We start from the raw sequence: 25,340 nt of genomic DNA, 5'->3' as shown, positions 1-25,340 counted from the left end.
CTTTCTTCCTTCCTCCCTCTTTTGCTTTGGAGAGTAGCTTGACTCCTTCTTTGGGGCAACCCCTGAGATATTGGAAGGCTGCTATCCTGTCTCCCCTGCTCCTTCTTTTCATCAAGCTAGCCATGCCCAGTTCCTGCAACCGTTCTTTGTATGTTTTAGCCTCCAGTCCCCTAATCCTCTTTGACACTCTTCTCTGCACTCTTTCTAGAGTCTCAATATCCTTTTGGCATCGGGGCAACCAAAACTAGAGGCGATATTCCAAGTGTGGCCTTACCAAGGCATTATAAAGTGGTATTAACACTTCATGCGATCTTGAGTCTATCCCTCTGCTAATGCAACTTGAATTTATGATGGTTTTAACATCCCGAGGGTTGGACTAGAAGACCTCCAAGGTCCCTTCCAACTTTGTTATTCTCAGGATTAACCTGCATTTTTCCCCACTGTGTTTTCCCCCCAAATTCTTTCATAGTACCTTAATGGTGCATTTGGTTTTCTAAATAGGATGGTCCAGATATCGCTTAGGAGATACATATTCAACAAAGAAGAATTGATATTTCAATCTGTGCTTTGCCCTCTTGTAAACCTTCGTTTTCTGGTTTGAACTGAATGTTATCGTTAAAGTGTTTGTGCATATGGGGGAAAACACACACACACACACAGAGAGAGAGAGAGAGAGGGAGAAAGAGAGACAAATCTGCTTACACAAGAATTACACAAGCAGCAATTGTCCCGTTCTCGAGATTTGATGGGGTGGACGGGTTAGACAGGGAGGGGTAGTGGACGCAAGGGCCAATAGTTTTTAGGAAAGACTAGCGAGAGGGGCTGTACTTTTAGGAGGGTATAAAAATTCGTAGACTCTGATTAAATCATTTCTTCTCCAGATATTATCTTTTGAATACCTCGCACAGGTAAGCGTCAAAGGCTGTTTTTTTAAAAAAATGAAAATTAATTTGGTCTCTTAAAATATAAATTTATGTATCTATAAACTGTCTATCCATATTTCTTCCTTTCCTTCTTTCTATTTATTACCTTTCATTTATCTATTATCTATATCTGCTTTTAATCTCTCTTTTATTTATTACCTATCATACATCTATTTATTTACTTATTTTTATTTATTCGATTTTTTTTGCTGCCCTTCTCCTTAGACTCAGGGCGGCTTACAACATGTTAGCAATACAGTAACACTTTTTAACAGAGCCAGCATATTGCCCCATCTATCTATCTATCTATCTATCTATCTATCTATCTATCTATCTATCTATCTATCTATCTATCTATAATCTATCTATCTATTTATCTATTCTATTTATCATCTATCTATTTATCATCCATTTATCATCTATCTATCTATCTATCTATCTATCTATCATCTATCTATCTATCATCTATCTATCTATCATCTATCTATCTATCTATCTACCTACCTACCTACCTACCTACCTACCTATCTATCTATCTATCTTACCTACCTTCTAATTATCTCTACATCTAAGTATCTACGGTATATACCATCTGTTTATCATTCTATCATTCTATCTATCCTATCCTACCTACCTACCTACCTACCTACCTATCTATCTATCTATCTATCTATTCATTCTATCTACCTTCTAATTCTCTTTATCTAAATATCTATGTATCATCTGTCTGTCTGTCTCTCTGTCTCCATCCATCCATCCATCCATCCATTTATTCAATATTTAAATGTATGTATTAAACTTTGCCAAAAAATGGGGCAGGTAAGCAGCCAGCTGTTGCAACCAATTGCTTAACTTGGAAAAAAGCATTTTTAATTTCCAATACATCCCTCTTCTGGCTCTGCCGAAACATAGATAAATCAAACCAGGAATGTCACCCATTGTCTGTTCACTTCCCCCGAATTACACTTCAGTTTCTGTGGTTGTGCTATGCCAATTGACTCGAAGTACAGTATTAAAGAAAGCCGGCTCTTTTCAACCCCTGAAAAAAGTTCAGAACTTCAAATGCTTATTAAATAAATGTTAAAGAGTTTTCCGGTATTTTGAGAACCAAAGTTTCTAGTTCCTTTGATGGCATTAAAAAAAAAAATATTCCAGAATTCAACTGATTGAGTCATAAATTTGCAAAAGAAGGAAGGCTGGACGAGCTAAGCAAGGAATGACATTAAACCTGGTGTTTTCCTCCCTTCTCTGACTGTTTCTCTTTCTTTTCTGCAAATTCCCCAATTCCCTTTTCTCTCCAGAAATAGGGTGAAGGCAAAACTTGTGCCAAAATGAAGGTTTTCGCCCTGACCGTTCTGCTGATTAGCATCTGCTATGTACAAGGTACATTAAAACGTCTGGTTTTGATTTCTGACAGTCTCAAAATGGGTGAGCAGTAGGGAAAGCAAGCAGGATGCTTGGCTGCATAGCTAGGGGTATAACAAGCAGGAAGAGGGAGATTGTGATCCCCTTATATAGAGCGCTGGTGAGACCCCATTTGGAATAATACTGTGTTCAGTTCTGGAGACCTCACCTGCAAAAAGATATTGACAAAATTGAACGGGTCCAAAGACGGGCTACAAGAATGGTGGAAGGTCTTAAGCATAAAACGTATCAGGAAAGACTTCATGGACTCCATCTGTAGAGTCTGGAGGACAGAAGGGAAAGGGGGGACATGATCGAAACATTTAAATATGTTAAAGGGTTAAATAAGGTCCAGGAGGGAAGTGTTTTTAATAGGAAATAAACACAAAAACAAGGGGGCACAATCTGAGGTTAGTTGGGGAGCAACGTGAGAAAATATTATTTTACTGAAAGAGTAGTAGATCCTTGGAACAAACTTCCAGCAGACGTGGTTGGTAAATCCGCAGTAACTGAATTTAAACATGCCTGGGATAAACATATATCCATTGTAAGATAAAATACAGGAAATAGTATAAGGGCAGACTAGATGGATCATGAGGTCTTTTTCTGCCGTCAGTCTTCTATGTTTCTATGTTTCTATGATCAGCACAATAGGGGAAAAAAAAGATGTGGAGACTCTGGAAAGAGTCCAGTGAAGAGCAACCAAGATTATTAGGGGGCTGGAGGATAAAACATTTGTTTTATTTATTTATTGGATTTGTATGCCGCCCCTCTCCGGAGACTCGGGGCGGCTAACAGAACCAGAATATCTCCGAGACCGCCTTCCGCTGCACGAATCCCAGCGACCGATTCGGTCCCACAGAGTCGGCCTTCTCCGGGTCCCATCAACTAAACAATGTCGGTTGGCGGGCCCCAGGGGAAGAGCCTTCTCTGTGGCGGCCCCGACTCTCTGGAACCAGCTCCCCCCAGAGATTAGAACTGCCCCCACCCTCCTTGCCTTTCGTAAACTTCTCGAAACCCACCTTTGTTGTCAGGCACGGGGGAATTGAAACATCTCCCCCGGGCCTATATAATTTACGTATGGTATGTTTGTAGGTATGTCTGCTTAAAAATGGGTTTTTTTAACTATTTTAAATTTTAAATGGTATATTATTAGATTTGTTATGAATTGTTTTATTGTGTTGTGAGCCGCCCCGAGTCCACGGAAAGGGGCGGCATACAAATCTAATAAGTAAGTAAGTAAGTAAGTAAGTAAGTAAGTAAGTAAGTAAGTAAGTAAGTAAATAAATAAATAAATAAGACAGCATATAATAATCCAATAATAAAAACAATTAAAAACCCATTATTATAAATACCAAACATACATACAGACATACCATGCATAAAATTGTAAAGGCCTAGGTGGAAAGAGGATCTCAATTCCCCCATGCCTGGCGGCAGAGGTGGGTTTTAAGTAGCTTGCGAAAGGCAAGGAGGGTGGGGGCAATTCTAATCTCTGGGGGGAGTTGGTTCCAGAGGGCCGGGGCCGCCACAGAGAAGGCTCTTCCCCTGGGTCCCGCCAAGCGGCATTGTTTAGTTGAGGGGACCCGGAGAAGACCCACTCGGTGGGACCTAACTGGTCGCTGGGACTCGTGCAGCAGAAGGCGGTCCCTGAGATAATCTGGTCCGGTGCCATACAAAGAACATACAAAGAATGGTTGCAGGAACTGGGTATGCCTATTTTAATGAAAAGAAGGACTATTCATTTTTATTCATTCATTCATTCAGTTACTTAGTTAATTAGTCCAATACACAACTGTGGGAATGCGGGAACTAGTGTCTTGGAATGTGCGCGCGAAAAGCATAGACCTTGAGCATGACACGTATGATGACCCAGTTTCTTTAGCAACATTCTCCTTCCCTGCACTCTTATCTTGCTTTTCTTGCTGCTAGCCTAAGAAAAATGCAACATTATATATCATGAGGTGGGCTGATGGGGCCCTTCTCTCGCTCTTGCTTCATTTTTCTCATGAATCAGCACTTTGAAATGTAGCACAAGTTGTGTGATTTTTATTGGTTATATTTTGTACGCTTAATATGTTAGAAGTTTGAATTGGTGTAACAAACCCATGTGAAATGTAGCATCACAGAAGCCTGCCTTTCTTTCTTTGCTTTCAATAAAAGGGTCATCCTGGATTTAATCCAGGTTGCTTCACCAGAGAGAAAAAGTTGTTTTTAAGTTTCTTGTCCGAGGTTTTTTCTCTTACATTGGATTTGTGAGTAACCCGCAGTCAGTTGCCAGCTGCGAGCTTCCATACACAACAATACACAACGAAGGTTATAGAGGTTATACTCGAGTAAAATATATTAGAGAAAGAATAGAAGTGAAAATTTAGGAATAGAATACAGTGTTCCCTCGATTTTTGTGGGTTCGAACTTCGCGGAAAGTCTATACCACGTTTTTTCAAAAATATTAATTAAAAAATACTTTGCGGGTTTTTTCCCTATACCACGGTTTTTCCCACCCGATGATGTCATATGTCATCGCCAAACTTTCGTCTGCCTTTAATAAATATATTTTTTAATAAACTTTAATAAATAAATATGGTGAGTAATAATCTGAATGGTTGCTAAGGGAATGGAAAATTGTAATATAGGGGTTTAAAGTGTTAAGGGAAGGCATGAGATACTGTTCATAGCCAGAAATAGTGTATTTACTTCCGCATCTCTACTTCGCGGAAATTCGACTTTCGCGGGCAGTCTCGGAACGCATCCCCCGCGAAAAGCGAGGGAACACTGTATATCAATTAGAGAATAGAAGGATATTATGAGAGTAGTATAAGAAGATTAGAATAGAAGAATAGTAGATATGATATATGAGATATAGGAGAGACAATAGGACAGGGGACGGGAGGCACTTACGCACCAGGGGAGACAGGAAAAGAGTGTTCCAATATCTCGAGGGTTGCCCCAAAGAAGAGGGAATTACGGTAAGTTATTCTCCAAGGCATCCGAAGGCTTCCGAGGAGCAACACGTGGAAACTAACCAAGGAGGGAAGAAACTTAGAACGAAGGAGAAATTATCCTGACACCGGGAACTATTAACCAGTGGAACTACCTGCCTCCAGACATTCTGGGTGCTCCATCAGTGGAGGTTTTTAAAGAGAGACCGGACATTTTCCTTCGTCTGGAAATGGCCTTGGTGGCAAGCCAAAGTCTGTAATTCCAACTCTGATTTATTTCTGAGATGTTAATTGGAGCCCTGATACTAGGTGTTGCCCTATGTCTGTTCTAGCATACATGCGCGTGCTAGCCAAATCATTATCGCAAGAGTCTTAAGACTCATTTATATCGCCAGGCATGGGGCAATTAGATCAAGCCCTCCCCCCCCTGGCTACCAAATGTGATTTGTGGTTGCCACTGAGTTGCTTGACTGTTTCTAATATAGTGGGATCTTAGCCTATAGTTTTAATTAATTAGATTTGTGTACACATTGTTTTATATTGTACCCTGTGAGTCCGCCCCGAGTCTTCGAAGAAGGGCGGCATACAAATATATTTATTTATTTATTGGATTTATATGCCGCCCCTCCCCGAAGACTCGGGGCGGCTAACAGCAATCATAAAACAGTGTACAATAATAATCCAATACTAAAAACGAATTAAAAACCCCTTAGTATAAAAAAGTCATACCATACAAACATACCATGCATAAAATTGTAAAGGCCTAGGGGGAAAAGGAATCTTAATTCCCCCGTGCCTGGCGGCAGAGGTGGGTTTTAAGGAGCTTACGAAAAACAAGGAGGGTGGGGGCAATTCTAATCTCTGGGGGGAGTTGGTTCCAGAGGGCCGGGGCCGCCACAAAGAAGGCTCTTCCCCTGGGTCCCGCCAAGCGGCATTGTTTAGTTGACGGGACCCGGAGAAGGCCCACTCTGTGGGACCTAACTGGTCGCTGGGATTCGTGTCGCAGAATTTATTTATAATAATAACAACAATAATAACAATAACAACAACAATAATAATAATAACAACAAACATCATCATCAACAACAACAACAACAATAATAATAATAATAATGGGGCTACCTTTGAAGAGTGTTTGGAAAATTCAGATCGTGCAGAATTATTATTATTATTTATTATTATTTATTAGATTTGTATGCCGCCCCTCTCCGTAGACCCGAGGCGGCTCACAGCATTCAATAAGACATTTCATAACAAATGAATGCAGCTGCGAGAGCCATCGTGAGGCTTCCTAGATTTGCCCACATCTCGTCAACACTCTGCGGCCTGCACTGGCTGCCGATCAGTTTCCGGCCACAATTCAAAGTGTTGGTAATGACCTATAAATCCCTACATGGCATCGGACCAGAATACCTTCGGAAACCGTCTTCAGCCGCACGAATCCCAGCGACCGATAAGGTCCCACAGAGTTGGCCTTCTCCAGGTCCCGTCGACTAAACAATGTCATTTGGCGGGCCCCAGGGGAAGAGCCTTCTCTGTGGTGGCCCTGGCCCTCTGGAATCAACTCCTCCCGGAGATCAAAAAAGGTTCACCATCCCTGTCCTGGGGTCTTGGGCTGGACTACATGACCTCCGAGGTGCCTTCCGATCCTGTTACTCAACGTTCTATGGAAAAGTGGAGGATGCATCTTGGATACGCAGCCAACTTGGTGCTATTGACGTTTGAGTAAACATTACTTTTGGAACAGAGAATATCGGCTGCTAAGAGGTTTTGAAGGGCAATTTCCCCCAATTTGGGAAAGAGCCCAATTTTATACGGAATAACAGCACGTATGTACTGACTGATAAATGTTTGCAACCCTGGTTAATTATTTTCCACCAAAGAAAAATAACCAATCAGCGCTCTTTCAGCACCAGAAAGCGAGATGGAAGAAGTAGTAGAAAATATATATAAGATAAAGAACAGAAGAATTAGAGAGATGAGAAGGAAAATTTTACATAAATGGTACTTCACGCCAGTAAAATTAGCACACTTCCAGAGGAAAGGGAAAGGAAATTGCTGGCATGGTTGCCAAATAAAAGGAGTTTTTATGCATATGCTCTGGGAATGCGTTGAAGTTCAAAAATTTTGGAAGGAAGTACAGAATGAAATAAACAATATGCTAAACATTAATTGGATAATCACGAAAGAATCAGCAACACTAGTTAAACATGGGAAATTACGAGAATTTAAAGAAATCAAAACAGCAGCTTTGGAAAGCGCTCAAGCAGTAGTGGTACTAGGGTGGAAGGACAGCAATAAATGGACAATCCAGAATTGGTACTGGTACATGGTGGACCACATCCACTTCGAAATTATGGAAATAAGATTAAATAACTTTGATGAAAATCAATTGGAGAAGCTGATGGCACGATGGAATAAGGTGAAAAATTATATCTTAAGTAGAATTCATGACGACAATGTGAAAAATAAATTCCAATCACTTTTTGTATGTAAAGAAATGTAAACCAGAGTTAAGGGAGAAATTGAAACTTATTGCAAATAATTTAACCCCCTAAATGGTGGTGGGGTTTATTGGTGTTGGGCACTTTTTCTTTAAGTATTTTTTTTTGTTGGTGTTGTAATAAAATTTAATAAAAATATATTTTTTTAAAAAAAGCACCAGAGGAAAAAAAGGTTAGCCATCAACTGCCCTAGGTTATTTTTTCAGTTCCCAGGGTAGCTTCGAATGGTCACTAAACAAATCGTTGAAATTCGAGGGTTAACTGTATGTGTCTCTTTCACTCCATCAAGGCGATGGTCCTTGCCTTTTGTTTCTCATCCCTGTTTTCTGACTTTTATTACACAGGTGGTTTAGTGAAGCGACAAGCGGAGCAGGAACCTGAGGCCCCAAATCCCTTTGGCGCTCAGTTCACTGAATTTTTCCAGAGGCTGCAACGGGAAACTGACGAATTCGCTTCGTCTATCAAGGAGAGATTTGGGCAAACAACGGTGGAGGGTATAAGGACCCAATTTGAGTAAGAGCTGTTCCCTGCCCCTCAAGCCCGGACGCACCAATTCACCATAGGATAGGGTAGGGTAGGTTAGGGTATGCTAGGATAGGAGAATGAAATGATAGGTTAAGTTAGGTTAGGTTAGGTTAGGGTAAAGTAGGTTAGGGTAGGGTAGGGCAGAGTAAAGTAGGGTAGGGTAGGTTAGGTTAGGGTAGGGTAGATTAGATTAGGGTAGGGTAGGGTAGGTTAGGGTAGGGTAGATTAGATTAGATTAGGGTAGGGTAGGATAGGGTAGGGTAGATTAGATTAGATTAGGGTAGGATAGGATAGGTTAGGGTAGGTTAGGGTAGGGTAGGGTAGGGTAGATTAGGTTAGGATAGGGTAGGGTAGGGTAGGGTAGGGTAGATTAGGTTAGGGTAGGGTAGATTAGATTAGATTAGGGTAGGGTAGAATTTGGTTAGAATATAATTTGTTTGTTTGTTTGTTTGTTTGTTTGTTTATTTATTATTTATTTATTTATTTATTTATTTATTTATTTATTTATTTATTTATTTATTTATTTATTTATTTATTAGATTTGAAAACTCGGGGCGGCTCACAGAATACAATACAAATAGAATAGAATAGGTAATAGGAAATAATAGGAAATAAAAAAAGAATGGAATGGAATTCCGTTCAGAATAGACTAGACTAGACTGGAATAGAATTCAATTCAGAACAGAACAGAACATTGGAATGAAGAACAGAACAAAATATTGGAATGTGGAATGGAATGGAATATAGAACAGAATATTGGAATGAAGAATAGAATAGAACAGAAGAGAACAGAATGGAACAAAATATTGGAATGTGGAATGGAATAGAATAGAATAGAATAGAATATAGAACAGAATATTGGAATGAACAGTAGAATAGGAATAAACTGGAAAGGATCTTGGAGTCTTCAACCACAACTGTCATAAATATAAACCAGTTGTCCAGCATCCAAACATAAATCACATGACTCTGGTTATTCGTGTGCGGGAAGAAAACAACGGTCATAACTCACTTTTTTCAGTGCTGTGGCGACTTCCAATGGTCACTAAAGGGGTCTGCGGGTAAGCTGAGGGCTAGCTGGGTTCCGATCACGCCTGGCGCTTTGGTTGTGTTGAAAATGGAACCTCCATGTTCTGCGTCCGTCTACCTTAGGGTGGAGCTGCCCTGGGTTAAAAGCTATTTTGAGGCGCTTTTGTGTGGTAGAAAGTGGACGAGCTTCACTTCTCCTTATTTTTCTTTCTCCCCCCCCCCCCCCCCCCGCAGGACGGCGTTCCAGCAATTCCAGGAGAGCTTTAATCCCCTCACCGAACAAGTGAAGCAACAAGTGGGCCGATTGTTCCCCATCCCCGAAGTGAATGAGTTCCAACAAAGCGACTAAGAAAAGACGTTGAAAGTAGATTCTTCTCAAAATGGGAGTTCGCTGTTTCCTTCCGCCCGGGGTTGTATATTTAGCAAAATCCTGGCGCTTTCTCCTGAGTTAAGACTGGTTGCAATAAAGATAAATTGGTTCTTCTTTCCGTATCCGTCTGTGTCTAATCGGGCCGAATATTTGGGTATTAAATGGAGATGGGCTTTGGGTTCCGATGGTATTCTAGTTTTGCATTCTGGATACTTACTTCCAGTCTAATTTGAGGTGCCTGGTTTCTAGAAGGGGCGTACATAAGTGCACTGATGTGCCTATCGTCCCCTGTCCAATTATCTTTCCTTATCTCATATATCTTATATATTCTCTCCCTCTCATCTACTTCTCTTCTTTTTTACTTACTATCCCTATATATACTACTTGATGTCTATTTTCTTCCATATGTATTGTATATTGGACAAAGAATAAATAAATAAATAAATAAATCTCAGCCTGGTTTCAGAAAGCCAATTAAATCATTAAATTGAACCATCAGCCTCGGGAACCCCCCTCTGGTTCTGTGGAACTCAAATCTCATTTTAGAACCATGAGGACTAGAATCTTTGAACTGTAGGAGAGGCTCCAGGTAACAGACCAACATCATTTGCGTACAGAAAGAGGGAGATTGTGATCCCCTTATATAGAGCGCTGGTGAGACCACATATGGAATACTGTGTTCAGTTCTGGAGACCTCACCTACAAAAAGATATTGACAAAATTGAACGGGTCCAAAGACGGGCTACAAGAATGGTGGAAGGTCTTAAGCATAAAACGTATCAGGAAAGACTTCATGGACTCAATCTGTAGAGTCTGGAGGACAGAAGGAAAGGGGGGACATGATCGAAACATTTAAATATGTTAAAGGGTTAAATAAGGTTCAGGAGGGAAGTGTTTTTAACAGGAAAGTGAACACAAGAACAAGGGGACACAATCTGAAGTTAGTTGGGGGAAAGATCAAAAGCAACATGAGAAAATATTATTTTACTGAAAGAGTAGTAGATCCTTGGAACAAACTTCCAGCAGACGTGGTTGGTAAATCCACAGTAACTGAATTTAAACATGCCTGGGATAAACATATATCCATCCTAAGATAAAATACAGGAAATAGTATAAGGGCAGACTAGATGGACCATGAGGTCTTTTTCTGCCGTCAGTCTTCTATATTTCTATGTTTCTATGAAAGTTCAGTTGCTGAACTGAACACCCCAAGAGGCTTGAAAATTGATTTTCAAGATGAAGTAAAATGCTGGATGATAATAATACCATCAGATAGATAAGCAGACAGACAGAACGGATGAATGGATGAACGATGAAGGACGGATGAATGAATAAATAAATGTAATAGAATAATAAAATTTCTGCCTAACCCACCTCGTGGGATTGTTTTTGGGGGAGGAAGGAACATGAGATATATTCACTACCTTGAGTTATGTATAAATAATAATAATATATTTATTTTATTTTTATTTATTCATTTGCCCAATACACAAATACATAGGAAGAAAAAAAAAAGACATGTGGTAATATATGTAAGGGTAAAAGTGAACTTAGAGGAGAGGATATATGAAAGGAGGAGAATATATATGATAGATGAAAGAAAGGAAAGACAATTGGACAGGGGACGAAAGGCACACCAGTGCACTTATGTACACCCCTTATATATACCTACAGACTGCTACAGTAGTCATGCAATCACCTGATACACAAGAATAATGTAGTACATTATGCATAAAACCATAAATATAAGTAGAATATCAGCATATACATACATACCAGCTGTATACCCGTGCTCTGCTACAAAACTATGTGATCAGGCTTGATAAATCGGCACAGCTTGAAAATGAATTACAATCGCCCTTTCCTTCTCTCCTTCACCGTTGCCCCACAGAATCCTCTCCTCTCCTATATCCTTCTCTCCCGCAGCCTTGCCCCACAGAATCCTCTCCTATTTTATCCCCTTCTCTCTCTCTCAGGCTTTCTAGCTCCTTCTCTCCCTCAGGCTAGCCCTACAGAAGCCTCTCCTATGCTATCCCATTTTCTCCAGAGTTCTTTTCAGGTGGGGAGGGGAAGTAGAATGTCTAACTAACTAGCATTAGAGCGTGTTAATAATAATATAAGAAACACTAATGATCTGATGGTCATTTTGAAAAATCCTTTCTTAGCCAGCATCTATCCATCCATCCATCCATCCATCCATCCATCCCTCCCTCCCTCCCACTGGTCATCTTATCAAAATTCAGATGCTTGGCAAGTGGTTCCTATCTATGACGGTTGTTGTGTCCTAGGGTCATGTGATCCCCTTATGTGATCTTCTGAGAAGCCAAGTGAACAGGGAAGCCAGATTAAATTAACAACCATATTACTAATTTAATCGCTGAATTGATTCACTTAACAATTGTTGCAAGAAAGGAAGTAACACGGGGCAAAAATCACTTAATAACTGTTTCATTTAGCAACAGAAATTTTGGGCTCAACTGTTGTAGGGTGAGGACTAACTGTACACACACACATATATATCACATATATCCATATGTAAATAATATATACTGTACATATTATATGTATATACAGTTAATATCCTGAATCCTTTGGGATTGGGCAGTACAGAAGTTGAATAAATAACATAAATATATACAATATGTATAAATATAGATTTAAATATAACTTGGCAACTTTAAGACTTGTGGACTTCAACCCTTAAAGTTTCCAAGTTTGGGGACCCCATATACACACACAGAGTATTTAATATATATATATACAGAACACATACACATATTTACATTACAGACACATATATAAAAATATGTGGACAGTAAAAAAAACCAAGCAACTAAGGCTTAGCATTATGCCTCATTCGCATCCCCTACCATCACAACCGGTCTTTGACCCGCAACACATTTGTTTCACACATACTGCACACTATACACTCACAATACTGTAATCTATTAACCCCCCTAAATAAATAAAAGAAATAAATCTATTCTATTAGCATCAAACTTCCGCCAGTAGTCATCATGGCGGCCCCTGCTCTTTCCCTGCCCTCCGCTTTCCTTACGCATTTCCGTTTAAAACCCTTCGGCATTGGTGGCTGTGGCTGTTGGATCTTACGTTCGGGTGAAGCCACTTCCGGTCCAGCCTTCACTCTTTCTCCCTGAGTAAAGATGGCGGACGAGGCGACCCGACGGGTAGTAGCTGCGTTGCCGCTGCTGAAAACCAACGCCGGTCCGCGGGATAAGGAGCTGTGGATCCAACGGCTGAAGGAGGAGTACCAGGCGCTCATTAAGGTTTGTACTTGGTCTACTTAACGGCAGGGAGAATTATATTCCGGAGGCTTGCGTGGCTTTTTACAGCTGTTCCGACGGTGGCTCCAGAGGGTCAAACTTAGCCAAAGGCGCAAGAATGCTCCCTATTGCCTTCTGGTAATGCGAATTAATACGGACCATCAAGGGGGACAGATGCTTTAAACTTAAATAATTGGATTTGCAAAGTTTGTGGCAGGACCGTGCCTGCCTGAAGCATCCCTTGTTGTTTTGCAAAAATGCCTTTTCCCCCTTTTTCTGTAGTATGTGGAGAACAACAAGAATGCAGATAACGATTGGTTCAGATTGGAATCTAACAAGGAAGGTACCAGGTGAGAGAGACAAAGAAAAAAAACATTTTTCTTGAGGGAATGCAAGATGCATCTGTTCAAGCTTCCAGATTCGATACTTGGCATCGCTCAGGATGGAGCAAGTAGACCGGTTTGCTTTATTCGAAAAGTTGGAACACATTTTTTGCTTTGCTTTCTTCAAAAAAAAATTGGATGGTAATCCTTGACTTACAGCCACCATTGAGCCCCAAAATTCTGTTGCTAAGCAAAATGGCGAGTGTGTTTTACGACCTTCTTTAACACAGTGGTTCACTGCAGCTGTTAAGGCAGCAAGGTGGGTGTTGACTTTGCTTGTCAAAAGGTCGCAGAAGCAGATCGCGTGACTTCGGGACACTGCCGTCGTCGTAAATATGAATCGGTTGCCGAGCATCTGAATTTTGATCATACGACTGTGGGGAACACTGCAACTATCTTTGAGTGTGGTTGTAAAAAGGTCATATGCCACTTTTTTCAGTGCTATTGTAACTTTGAATGGTTGTTGTAAGTCGAGGAGTACTTGTATATATAAAAAAGTGGCTTGTGTAGATATTTATTCATGTATTTATTTGATTTGTATGCGGCTTACAACAACAATACATAGTACAAATCTAATAGTTAAAAAAACAGTTTAAAAACCCTTATAATAAAAAACAGTCATGCATCCCAAACAAACCATACATAAAATGAAACGGCCCGGGGGAATCAATTTCCCCATGCCTGACGGCAGAGGTGGGTTTTTAAGAGTTTGTGAAAGGCAAGGAGGGGCGGGGCAGTTCCAATCTTTGGAGGGAGTTGGTTCCAGAGGGTCAGGGCCACCACAGAGAAGGCTCTTCCCCTGGGCCCCGCCAGATGACATTGTTTCATCAACGGGACCCGGAGAAGGCCAACTCTGTGGGACCTAATCGGTCGCATAGATGATAGATAGATAGATAGACAGACAGACAGACAGACACACAGACACACAGACAGACACACAGACAGACACACATACATACATAGATTTAATTTAATTTATTCGACTTCTATGCCATCCAATCCGTTAGGATTCAGGATGGCTTACAACAATGAAAAAATAATACAACAGTACATTAATTCAAAGAAGTTGAACATCAACAATAGATTAAAACCCCATTATAACCCTAACGAACCCATTATAAAACCCCAAAAAATCAATCTAACAAACATACACACCAGCAAACATTATTTAGATAGATAGATAGATAGATAGATAGATAGATAGATAGATAGATAGATAGATAGATAGATGTGGCTTATTTTTTTCTCCCTTTCTGTTTTCCTATCTCTAGGTGGTTTGGGAAGTGCTGGTACATCCACAATCTCTTGAAATATGAATTTGCCGTTGAGTTTGATGTGAGTTTCACCCTGTGTATTAGTTGACATTTTCTTACTGCTTTTTCCTCCTCTTATTTTTCTTGAATTCATTTGTCTTCCTGGTCTCTCCTTCTCCATCCTAAAAAAATTGTGCCAATCCTAGTCTGCTTCCTTTACAGATTCCAGTTACCTATCCAGCTACTGCACCAGAAATAGCTATTCCAGAACTGGATGGCAAGACAGCCAAAATGTACAGGTGTGTTTTGCGCTTTAAAACCCATCCTCAATGGAAGGATTTGATCTGATACCGACCGGATCTCTTGTATTCTGGCAATTTCTTAAAACCTGGCACTCTCCCATTTTTTTTCCCCTTATAGGGGAGGCAAGATATGCCTGACGGACCATTTCAAGCCCTTGTGGGCTAGGAACGTGCCCAAATTTGGACTAGCACACATCATGGCCTTGGGGGTGAGTTTCTGACATTTTGCTGGAAGGAGTACAGATATTAGAGTTGGAAGGGACCTTGTAGGTCATCTAGTCCAGTGTTTCCCAACCTTGGCAACGTGAAGATATTTGGACTTCAACTCCCAGAATTCAACAGCCAGTGAATGCTGGCTGGGGAATTATGGGAGTTGAAGTCCAAATATCTTCACGTTGCCAAGGTTGGGAAACACTGCTCTATCCTATCCTATCCTATTCTCTATTCTGTTCTGTTCTATTCTCTGTTCTATTCTCTATTCCATACCCTATCCTATTATATTCTCCATTCTGTTCTATTCTATTCTTTTTCATTCTATTCCATTTCATTTCATATCTTATTTTATTCCCTATTCTCCCACCCTATCCTATTCTGTTCTCTGTTCCATTCCATTCCATTTCCTACTAGAAACATAGAAGACTGACGGCAGAAAAAGACCTCATGATCCATCTAGTCTGCCCTATTTCCTGTATTTTTATCTTAGGATGGATCTATGTTTATCCCAGGCATGTTTAAATTCAGTTACTGTGGATTTACCAACCACGTCTGCTGGAAGTTTGTTCCAAGGATCTACTACTCTTTCAGTAAAATAATATTTTCTCATGTTGCTTTTGATCTTTCCCCCAACTAACCTCAGATTGTGGCCCCTTGTTCTTGTGTTCACTTTCCTATTAAAAACACTTCCCTCCTGGACCTTATTTAACCCTTTGACATATTTAAATGTTTCGATCATGTCTATATCCTATCCTATCCTATTCTCTGTTCTATTCTATTCTTTCTTGAATTTTGGTCACGTGTCCATGGGAATGCTGCAGCCGTTTTAAGTGTGAAAAATGGTTGTGGGGTTGCTTTTATCCAGGGATGTTTTAACTTTGAATGGTCACTAAATGAAGCTGTTGTAACTCAAGGACTGGCTGTACAAACTCACTTTGTGAAATTTTTTGATCCTTTCTTTATGTCTTGCAGCTGGGACCATGGCTGGCTGTAGAAATCCCTGATCTGATAGCCAAGGGGCTGATTGAACACAAAGACAAATGAATCTCACTGATTTCTCTAAGACCCTCTGGAGTTCGGATCTGTGATATTGGACTGTCATATATTTCTGTGTCTTAATTTCATCTAGCAAAATTGTGCGTTATATGTGTCTGTAACGAAGCAAACAAAAATTAACCCTACTGATCTGTTACCGTTACTTGGGAGTTCGCTGCGATGGATATGACCCTGTTTGTTTATTTAAAGAAAAAATAAATATTCCATTCAATAAGCCAGCATGCCAAATTTTTCAGAGCATTGGAGACCAACCCCAACTTGCATGTCATTTTTTTTAAAGTTTAAAAGGTCATTGAAAACATAGAATGCAAACAACTTAAGACCAGATGGATTGACTTCTGCAAAAAAACGACTCAAGGTTTTTTTTTTCAATTTATGCCATTAAAAATAAATAAATAGCTGGATTGTATGAAACGCCAGTGTGATCTCATTTTTGATTTGTAAATAAATTCTTTTGCCTGTGCTTGGAGGAAGTCTCTTCACAACCCTGGGATTTTCCCCCCCTCTTCTTATTTCTCAACTTAGCTTTAATTTTGTCCGCAGCATCCGTTGATGGATTTAAAGCTTTGGATAGGTTTTTTTAAAAATGAATTTTATCTCAAATGAGGTAATCTTTGAGTTGGTTGATTATTCAACGTTACAACAGCCCTGAAAAAAGTCCATTTAAGGACCTTTGCAGCATTCCTAGCTTCAACATTTCAATGCTGGGCAACTGGTATGTACAGTATTTGCATATCATGTGGGGGGGCAAATCCATGAATTCAGAAAATGAATTGGCAGGTCATCAGTATGCTTAGGGAGGGGGGCGACTTTTTCATCCCACCTTATTTACGCTTCCTGTAAAGTACATTGGAAATTTGCATTATTGGGGGTGCAAATCCATTTAGAATTACTTCGGGTCTCCATGAGTTCCGAGAACACAATAGATATTGCCAATAGTTTCAGCTACCAACCAAGGGGTGTGATGAAAGATTTGGGTATGAATGACCATTATAACTGGAGAACTTAATTATACATGAAAAGTGTTATCTTCTGATTTGCATCCTCATGGGTTTCCTTGTTTTTCTCTCAAGGAAACAAAATACAACCTCTTTTATTAATGGGATTTTTAAAATTGAGAAAAGGATTTTTTTTTATTTTATTTCTCAATTCAAAAAATTCCTATTAATAAAAAAGGCGGTATTTTGTTTCCTTGATTTTTCAAAATGACCATCAGATCATTAGTATTTCCCATATTATTAACATGCTCTGATCCTAAGGAGTTCTACTCCCCCTCCCCACCCGAAAAGAAATCTCTTCCAAATGCTGTAGAACAGTTGAGCTAAGCCAGCAAGGCTGGGGAGAGGAGGAATTAATTTCTCATTAATTTTCAAGCTGTAAGTGTTGATTTTTCAAGCGCGATCACATAATTTTGTAGTAGAACACAGATATTCAGCAAATATTTATACATTCATATTTATATATTTGTATCCATATTTACATATTTATATTCATATTTACATATTTATATTCATATTTATATATATTCATATTACATTTATATATTTATATTTTATATTGTAAATATATATTTATATTCAGCTGGTATTTATATATTGGAGAAAGACTGATCATAGACATGGCAAGGCAGCAACTTTTTCAAAAACATGCCGCGGCCTCTTTAAATCCCCGGAAAGCGGCTCCCCGTCGCCTTGGCAACGGGAAGCGCGCGCGGCTCCCCTACAGGCCGGCAGCAAAACAGAAAAGCGGCTCCTGGATGACGTTCCAGAGACAGGCGAGCGGATCCCGCGACGAGCCGCGCATGCGCCGCGCTCGAACGCCGGCTCTCTTAGCGGCGGCGCGTTCGGGAGCCGGCCGGCGCGACTGGGCGCCTGCGCAGAAGCCCTCGGCGAAGCCGGCCGCGCTCCGGGCAGCGCGCGACGCGGTGCGGGAGGGCCAGGAGGAACAAAGATGGCGGCCGGAGCGGCAGGAGCCGTTGCCATGGCGTCGCGCCGGCGGTGAGGCCCGCACGCTTGACGGCCTTCGCGGCTGAGGGGGTTGTAATTTTGGCGGGGGGGGGGGAGTCGAGGGGGCCTCGGGGCCGCTGAAGGGGCCGTGGCGAGCGCGGGGGGGTCCCGAAAGCGCCCTTATAAACGAGGTGCCCCTCCGCTGTGGGGATGCGACGAGGCCTGTGGGGGGTGGGGAAAGGGAGGGGGGAGTGCGCCGCCTATATATTATATAGGTATCGCCCGGGAGGGGGTAAGAGGCGTGGAGGGCGGGGGAGCATTATTATGTAACCTGCAGGCGGTGGGAGGGGGGCAGAGGCGGGTGAATCTCGGCCGCAGGGGAGGGGTCCTTGGGGGATGAGGGGTGTCCCTATTTCTGGGTAGGTGGGGAGGGTCCCACTTTGCACCGGGTAGAAGATGGGAAGGGGTCCCCCCCGTCTCAGGAAGGCGTTGCCCCCGCGTCTAGGGGACACCCGAGACTGTCAGAAGCGGAGGACTACAACGCCCATCGTTGCTGCAGGAGAGATGGGAGGGGTAGTCCCCATCGCAAAAGAGCGCCAGGTTGGAGAAGGGGGGGTGAGAAAAGGGGCGGGAGGTGGGTGGGTATGGGGAAAGCCTAAATGAAACCTACTTATGGGGTTCCCCCCTCTTACCCCCCCCTCCAATAAAATATGGGTTATAGATTTGCAGAACTCCGATTCCCATCGTCCCCCTCCGTAGTGGAGGGCGCCGGTTGGAGAAGTCTGCAAGCGAGTTGGGTCCCCGAGGACTTGGAATAAATGCATGGGAGGGAAAAATAAAGAAATAAAAGAAATGGAGGAAGGATTGTAGGAGATTCCAGGAAAAGAAAAGAAAACACCCATCCTGGATGTTGAGGAGGACCTTTATCCTGAGGTTGAGCCTCCCTGTACAGTGGCAGTCTATCCCTGATGGAGGACCAGCCCAGGACAGAGGCCTTTTAAGGTGCCTCTTCTGCGCCAAGGCTTTTCGAAGCAAGAAGGCTGTAGCTTTAGGTGGGGAGAGGTGGAGATTGTGCCTGGTTTGCATTTTGCATTTCCGTACGGTTGCTGCACCCCATCTTGGCTTTCAAAAAAGATGCAAAGCCAACCCTGCTTAAATGGTGGTTAAATTTTCTGGAGGAGGCATAATTGAATTTTACGGGGAGAAAAAGCTGCGGAACCCTGGGATGTATTAGAGATAAAGAGATAAAGAGAGTGGGTACACAAATAAGATTCCTTCCTTCCTTCCTTCCTTCCTTCCTTCCTTCCTTCCTTCCTTCCTTCCTTCCTTCTTTCCTTCCTTCCTTCCTCTCTCTCTTTCTTTTCCTATCACCCATCCATCCATCCATGTTACTACTTTCTCTCCTCTTTTTTCTCTCTCCCTTAGACCCCAATAATCCTTCCCTTGATTTGAGCCTTTTTAGATGCCAAGAACTACAATGTCTATTGTTCCCAGCTATGTTGACTACAGTAGTTCCTGTTACCCACACTAGGAAAATGTCCTCCCTCGACTTACCATAGAACTTCAGCAGGAGCCTGGATTTTTTTAAAAATCCCTCTGCTAATAGTCTATTACTCCGTTATCTATCTGTCTCTGTCTGTCTAACTTATCTATCTATCTATCTATCTATCTATCTATCTATCTATCTATCTATCTATCTATCTCTGTCCGTCCATCTATCTATATCCATCCATCCATCCATCCATCCATCCATCCATCCATCCATCCATCCATCCATCCATCCATCCATCTATCTATCTATCGTTGTTTTGTTGCAGACGTTTTGTGACCCAACTAGCTAACATCAACAGAAGGAAGTGGGGGCTGCAGGGAGGAGGAGGAAGAAATGAAGAAGACAACTGTGGGGTCATTGGTGCTTTTTGAATTTGGTGGTTTTCTTGCAGATGTCTCATCACCCAGCTGGGTAACATCATCAGTTCTACCCTGTTTCCCCCAAAATAAAACCTCCCCTGATAATAAGCCCAATCAGGATTTAGAATGCAGGGCAATAAGGCCAAGCACTTATTTCAGGGTTCAAAAAAAAATATTAGTCTTATTTTCAGGGAAACACGGGTAGAAGGCAGTGGGGGTTGCTCCCTTTTTATATAAAAGTTGCTTTCCCTGTCAGTCTTGGTGGAAGTGTGTTTGTGAGAAGCCTTCACTGTTATTGTAGTAGTTAGAACTCTGGAGGAGCTACCCTTAAGCTATAACTTGTTTTTTTTCCCTCCGGGGTGGAAGAGTGTATTTGTCAGCCAGCGGGCGACGTCAGGAACAAGTTTGTGTGGAATCCTGCTTCGTTGATATAGCCTGTAGTAGCAAAATTCACCAAACCTGACTCTGCTTTCTCTCTCTCTTAACGCCCTGTGAATGTTTCCCAGGCTTAAAATCTCTCTCTCTCTCTTTCTCGGTTTGTAACCATCTCTCTGTGTCGTCGTTTCTCCAAATCTCGGTGCCTCTCGGTGTATCTGGGACCTTGAAAGCCCCGTGTGAGCCCCACTCCTTGTTCTCTTTTGCAGGGCCACAGCCAAGGGGAACCCCGGTGCAGTCAGCTACCTCTGTGAGGTGTGAACGAGGGGCCAGCAGAGTTGAGACACACTCCGCTTGTGAGAGGTGTGTATATTGTGTCGCCGCTGGGATGGAAATTTCAAACCGTCCCAGATTCTGCATCCCAGTCACCTGAGCGGTCTGTAATCAAAGGTAGCTTCGTGACATTTGAATTGGGAATCCTTCAGATATTCCAACTCTGGCTGGGGCCAATTAGAAGGCTTCTGAGTTGCCACAAGGAAATCATTTCCTGTGGGAACCAAGGACATTCCGACAGGTGGTTGGAGGAGGAGGTGTGAAATAACCAGGCAACCAGACAACACCTTGATTTGGACAACGTGACTGATTGTTTGGGGAAAGGGGAGAGTTTTCACTTTTTAACCAGGTGAAAACCGTGGGGATTTTCAAAGTTGGATTTCACCAACTTGTGCCAATAGGACAGGGAATGTCCAACTCAAGGCCCGCGGGCCGCTTAGACCTGGCCCGCGGGGCTGTCCTGGGAATGGCAAAGGACCGGCGTGTGCTGCCTCTGCCAGTGAAAGCAAAGTACTGTACAAACAAGACAAAAACAAAGAGAGAAATGTTTCTTCTCTTTTTGCATTTGAGCATCCAAGAAGGGACATGAAAGGAGAGCGGGAAAAGGACGAAGGGAAAGGTGCGAAGAGAGCAAGGAAGGAAAAAGAAGGAAAGAGGAAGAAAGGAGAAAGAAGAAAGAAGAGGGAAGGAAAAAGAAGGCAGGAAAGAAAAGGGGAAGGGGAGGGAGGAAGGGAGGGAGATGCGTAGATGGATTGAAGGGAAGGAAGGACGGAGAGTAGATAAATGGATGGATGGATGGAAAGAAGGAAGGAAGATGAGTAGATAAATGGAAGGAAGGAAGGAAGAAGAGTAGATAAGTAGATGGATTGAAGGAAGGAAGGAAGGAAGAAGAGTGGATAAATGGATGGATTGAAGGAAGGAAGGAAGGAAAGAAAGAGTAGATAAATGGATGGATTGAAGGAAGGAAGGAAGGAAAGTAGATAGATGGATTGAAGGAAGGAAGAAGAGTAGATAAATAGATGGATTGAAGGAAGGAAGGAAAGAAAGAAAGAAAGAGTAGATAAATAGATGGATTGAAGGAAGGAAGAAGAGTAGATAAATAGATGGATTGAAGGAAGGAAGGAAGGAAGGAAAGAAAGAAAGAAAGAGTAGATAAATAGATGGATTGAAGGAAGGAAGGAAGGAAAGAGTAGATAAATAGATGGGTTGAAGGAAGGAAGGAAGACCACTGACACCTCAGATCTCCAAAAAACCCCATGTTCTTCAAAGAATCTTACCTGTCTCGGTGTTTCGCTTTCCATGGGGCTATTACCTGGAACCCCAAGCCAGGGATCATTTGGATCATGGCTTACCCTTTGCTCTCCCCCCCCCCCCTCTTTCTCTCTCTCATTTCAGGGCTCTTCACCTCCTCCTCCTCTCCACCATGCCCCAAGCATCGGAACATCGCATGAGCCGGGCTCGAGAACAAGCCGTCATCACCTCCCAGCCGAAAGCCACCCACAAGCTTCTCAACGGGTGCCGGGCCCCCAGCCAAGAGCACCGCGCCTGCTGCAACTCTTCCGCCTACTCCAATGGGCTCTCCACCCTCAACGCCACCACGGCCACCTCCAAACTCCGCCCGCTGCCCCCCAGGCCAGGCAACGGGGAGGACCGGAGCAAGAAAACGGAGCTGGAACGAGGCAGGGCTTCCAAGCGGAGCGAGGCTCCCCGCGGCACGTCGTCCCGCCGGGGACCCCTCAAAGCAGACCACGCGCTCCGGGTCCCCGGCTGCCCGCAAGCCTGCGCCGTCTCCGGCAGCGCCTCGTTCACCCTGCCTCCCGGGGTCCTCCTCGGCGGGCCGGATTCCGAATGCCGGCAAAGCAACCTGCTGCGCTCCAAGTCCATCAGCATCGGGGATTTAAGCCATCCCGGCAGCCGAGGCGAAGAGCAGCTGAGCACGGCGCTGAGCCGGCTGACCCTCCAAGACCGCAGCCCTTCCTCCGGTCACAAGCTCGGCTTGGGGGCCCTGGCTCTGAAAAGGAGCTCCTCGCTCCGCAGGGTCAACGTGACGTCCGGCCTGGACGGCAGGCCCGCGGCTCCTCTCCTCTCCGTCCGCCCGGAAGGCTACCTGAGGACTTGTAACATCGACCCGCAGGCCATGGAGTACGCCCGTCCCGAAGACATCCTGATGACGACCAGCCCGCCTGCGAGCAAGACCTCCCTTCTGAGCAGACTGGAAGACAAAGCATCGACCGTAAGTGGCGCAGTGGTTATTATTATTATTATTATTATTATTATTATTATTATTATTATTATTATTTATTAGATTTGTATGCCGCCCCTCTCCAAAGACTCGGGGTGGCTCACAACAGTAATAAAAACAACATAGTAGTAGAACAAATCTAATATTAAAAATGCATATAAAACCCTATCATTATTTTAAAAAACCAAACAACACATTCATACCAAACATAAAGTATAAAAAAGCCTGGGGGAAAGGTGTCTCAACTCCCCCATGCCTGGCGGTATAAGTGAGTCTTGAGTAGTTTACGGAAGACAGGGAGGGTGGGGGCAGTTCTAATCTCCGGGGGGGGGGGTTTCAGAGGGCCGCCACAGAGAAGGCTCTTCCCGTGGGGCCCGTCAAATGATATTGTTTAGTCGACGGTCCCAGAGAAGGCCAACTCTGTGGGACCTTATTGGTCACTGGGATTCGTGCAGTAGCAGGCGGTTCCGGAGGTACTCTGGTCCAATGCCATGAAGGGCTTTAAAGGTCATGACCAACACTTTGAATTGTGACCGGAAACTGATCAGCAGCCAGTGCAGGCCTTGGAGTGTTGTAGAAACGTGGGCGAATCTAGGAAGCCCCACAATGGCTCTCGCGGCTGCGTTCTGCACAATCTGGAGTTTCCGAACACTCTTCAAAGGTTGCCCCATGTAGTCGAACCTCGAGGTGATGTGGGCATGAGTGACTGTGAGCAGTGACTCCCTGTCCAAATAGGGCTGCAACTGGTGCACCAGGCGAACCTGGGCAAACGCCCCCCCTCGCCACAGCCGAAAGATGATGTTCCAATGTCAGCTGTGGATCGAGGAGGACGCCCAAGTTGCGGACCCTCTCTGAAGGGGTCAGTAGTTCCCCCCCCCCCCCAGGGTAATGGACGGACAGATGGAATTGTCCTTGGGAGGCAAGACCCACAGCCACTCCGTCTTGTCTGGGTTGAGTTTGAGTCTGTTGACACCCATCCAGGCCCCAACAGCCTCCAGGCACCGGCACATCACTTCCACTGCTTCGTTGGCTGGTAAGAGCGCAGTGCTGCAGGCGGGTTTCTCCTGGCTCCCGGCTGCCAGCGGGTTTGGCAGTTTTGGGCCTCACCGGGCTCGAGGTTGACTCAGCCTTCCGTCCTTCCGAGGTCGGTGAAATGAGGACCCAGATTAGAGGGGGCTGTAAGTGCTATTGCTATTGCCCTTCCTCCTCATCAGTGCTAGAAGAGGGGGGGGAAGAAGAAGAAGAAAAGGGACATTAGACCTTCCCTCTGACCAACGAAGGTCGTTAGTGTGATTATTGAAAGGAATGTTTTAAAGTTAGAATTTTTAAGCATCTTTTTAGTATATTAATTGGATAAACTGTATTGTTATGTTTTTGGTATATGCTGTGAGCCGCCCTGAGTCTGCGGAGAGGGGCAGCACACAGGTCCAATTAATAAATAATAATAAATAAAAGGACTGTGGGGTCCCTGGTGCTCTCTTGAGTTTGGTGGTCTGGTTGCAGACGTCTGATGACCCAGCTTGGTAACCTCCTCAGTGCTTCATTGCTGGAGGTTTTAAAGAAGAGATTGGGCAACCATTTGTATAGAATAGTATAGGGTCTCCTACTTGAGCAGGGGTTGACCTAGAAGACCTCAAAGGCCCCTTCCAACTCCATAAATCTGTTACACTATCCTCCCTCCCTCCGTCCCCTATCTTCTCTTCTCCCCCCCCCCCCCCTCTCTGAAGGCTTTCAATAAGAGACTGGAGAATCATTTGTCTGAAACTGGATAGGGTTTCCTGTTACTCTGTTGTTCTAGTTTCCTTCCTTCCTTCCTTCCTTCCTTCCTTTTCTCATTCATTTCCTTTCTTTTTCATTCTTTTTCTTCCTTTCGCAATAATAATAATAATAATAATAATGATAATGATAATAATAATAATAATAGTTTATTAGATTTGTATGCCACTCCTCTCTGAAGACTTTTTCTTCCTTCCTTCTTCCTTTCCTTCTTTCCCCTCTTCCTTCCTTTCCTTTCTTTTTCATTCTTTTCCTTCCTTTCTCCTTCCTTCCTTCCTTCCTTCCTTCCTCCTTCTTTCCCTTCTTCCTTCCTTTCCTTTCTTTTTCATTCTTTTCCTTCCTTTCTCCTTCCTTTCCTTCTTTCCCTTCTTCCTTCCTTTCCTTTCTTTTTCATTCTTTTCCTTCCTTTCTCCTTCCTTCCTTCCTTTCTCCTTCTTTCCCTTCTTCCTTCCTTTCCTTTCTTTTTCATTCTTTTCCTTCCTTTCTCCTTCTTTCCTTCCTTCCTTTCTCCTTCCTTTCCTTCTTTCCCTTCTTCCTTCCTTTCCTTTCTTTTTCATTCTTTTTTTTCC

At 43.1% G+C, this 25,340-nt stretch overlaps 3 protein-coding genes across 5 annotated transcripts in view; all 3 read left to right on the top strand.

Annotated features, from left to right (window-relative positions):
- The first annotated feature begins 157 nt into the window (after positions 1-157).
- On the top strand, positions 158-9,811 carry LOC139175393 (apolipoprotein A-II-like). Its single transcript, XM_070766488.1, has 4 exons — positions 158-908; positions 2,225-2,306; positions 8,118-8,286; positions 9,562-9,811. Exons 2-4 carry the CDS (start codon positions 2,255-2,257, stop codon positions 9,674-9,676), a joined length of 336 nt encoding a protein of 111 aa, XP_070622589.1. The 5' UTR covers positions 158-908; positions 2,225-2,254; the 3' UTR covers positions 9,677-9,811.
- A 3,014-nt stretch (positions 9,812-12,825) lies between these two features.
- UFC1 (ubiquitin-fold modifier conjugating enzyme 1) lies at positions 12,826-16,602 on the top strand. The gene is made up of 6 exons (XM_070766487.1): positions 12,826-12,984; positions 13,264-13,331; positions 14,636-14,699; positions 14,840-14,916; positions 15,038-15,128; positions 16,105-16,602. The coding sequence occupies exons 1-6, from the start codon at positions 12,862-12,864 to the stop codon at positions 16,174-16,176; spliced, it is 495 nt and encodes a 164-aa protein (XP_070622588.1). The 5' UTR covers positions 12,826-12,861; the 3' UTR covers positions 16,177-16,602.
- Positions 16,603-17,961: 1,359 nt separating this feature from the next.
- USP21 (ubiquitin specific peptidase 21) overlaps positions 17,962-25,340 on the top strand; it is a 28,718-nt gene continuing 21,339 nt past the window's right edge. Inside the window, exons 1-3 of one of the 3 annotated variants that reach the window (XM_070766497.1) lie at positions 17,962-18,185; positions 20,690-20,783; positions 22,149-22,986. In XM_070766497.1, the coding sequence (XP_070622598.1) occupies positions 17,990-18,185; positions 20,690-20,783; positions 22,149-22,986 (1,128 nt within the window). In that variant the 5' untranslated portion in view covers positions 17,962-17,989. Of the gene's footprint in view, positions 18,186-18,435; positions 18,735-20,689; positions 20,784-22,148; positions 22,987-25,340 lie in introns of those variants that run through there. The other 2 variants (XR_011560521.1, XM_070766498.1) reach the window with 2 other exon arrangements.

This window comes from Erythrolamprus reginae, chromosome 13, assembly GCF_031021105.1.
Source record: "Erythrolamprus reginae isolate rEryReg1 chromosome 13, rEryReg1.hap1, whole genome shotgun sequence".
NCBI lineage: Eukaryota > Metazoa > Chordata > Lepidosauria > Squamata > Dipsadidae > Erythrolamprus > Erythrolamprus reginae.
This window is presented reverse-complemented; position numbering and strand designations above follow the sequence as displayed.

What these genes read in the sequence shown, in the direction of transcription:
- LOC139175393 (XM_070766488.1), top strand. Translation starts at nt 2,255, where the DNA reads ATGAAGGTTTTCGCCCTGACCGTTCTGCTGATTAGCATCTGCTATGTA. An exon ending in TAGCATCTGCTATGTACAAG is followed by an intron (nt 2,307 to 8,117) that starts GTACATTAAAAC and finishes TTTATTACACAG; the next exon opens with GTGGTTTAGTGAAGCGACAA. An exon ending in GGTATAAGGACCCAATTTGA is followed by an intron (nt 8,287 to 9,561) that starts GTAAGAGCTGTT and finishes CCCCCCCCGCAG; the next exon opens with GACGGCGTTCCAGCAATTCC.
- UFC1 (XM_070766487.1), top strand. Translation starts at nt 12,862, where the DNA reads ATGGCGGACGAGGCGACCCGACGGGTAGTAGCTGCGTTGCCGCTGCTG. An exon ending in AGTACCAGGCGCTCATTAAG is followed by an intron (nt 12,985 to 13,263) that starts GTTTGTACTTGG and finishes CTTTTTCTGTAG; the next exon opens with TATGTGGAGAACAACAAGAA. An exon ending in AAGACAGCCAAAATGTACAG is followed by an intron (nt 14,917 to 15,037) that starts GTGTGTTTTGCG and finishes TTCCCCTTATAG; the next exon opens with GGGAGGCAAGATATGCCTGA.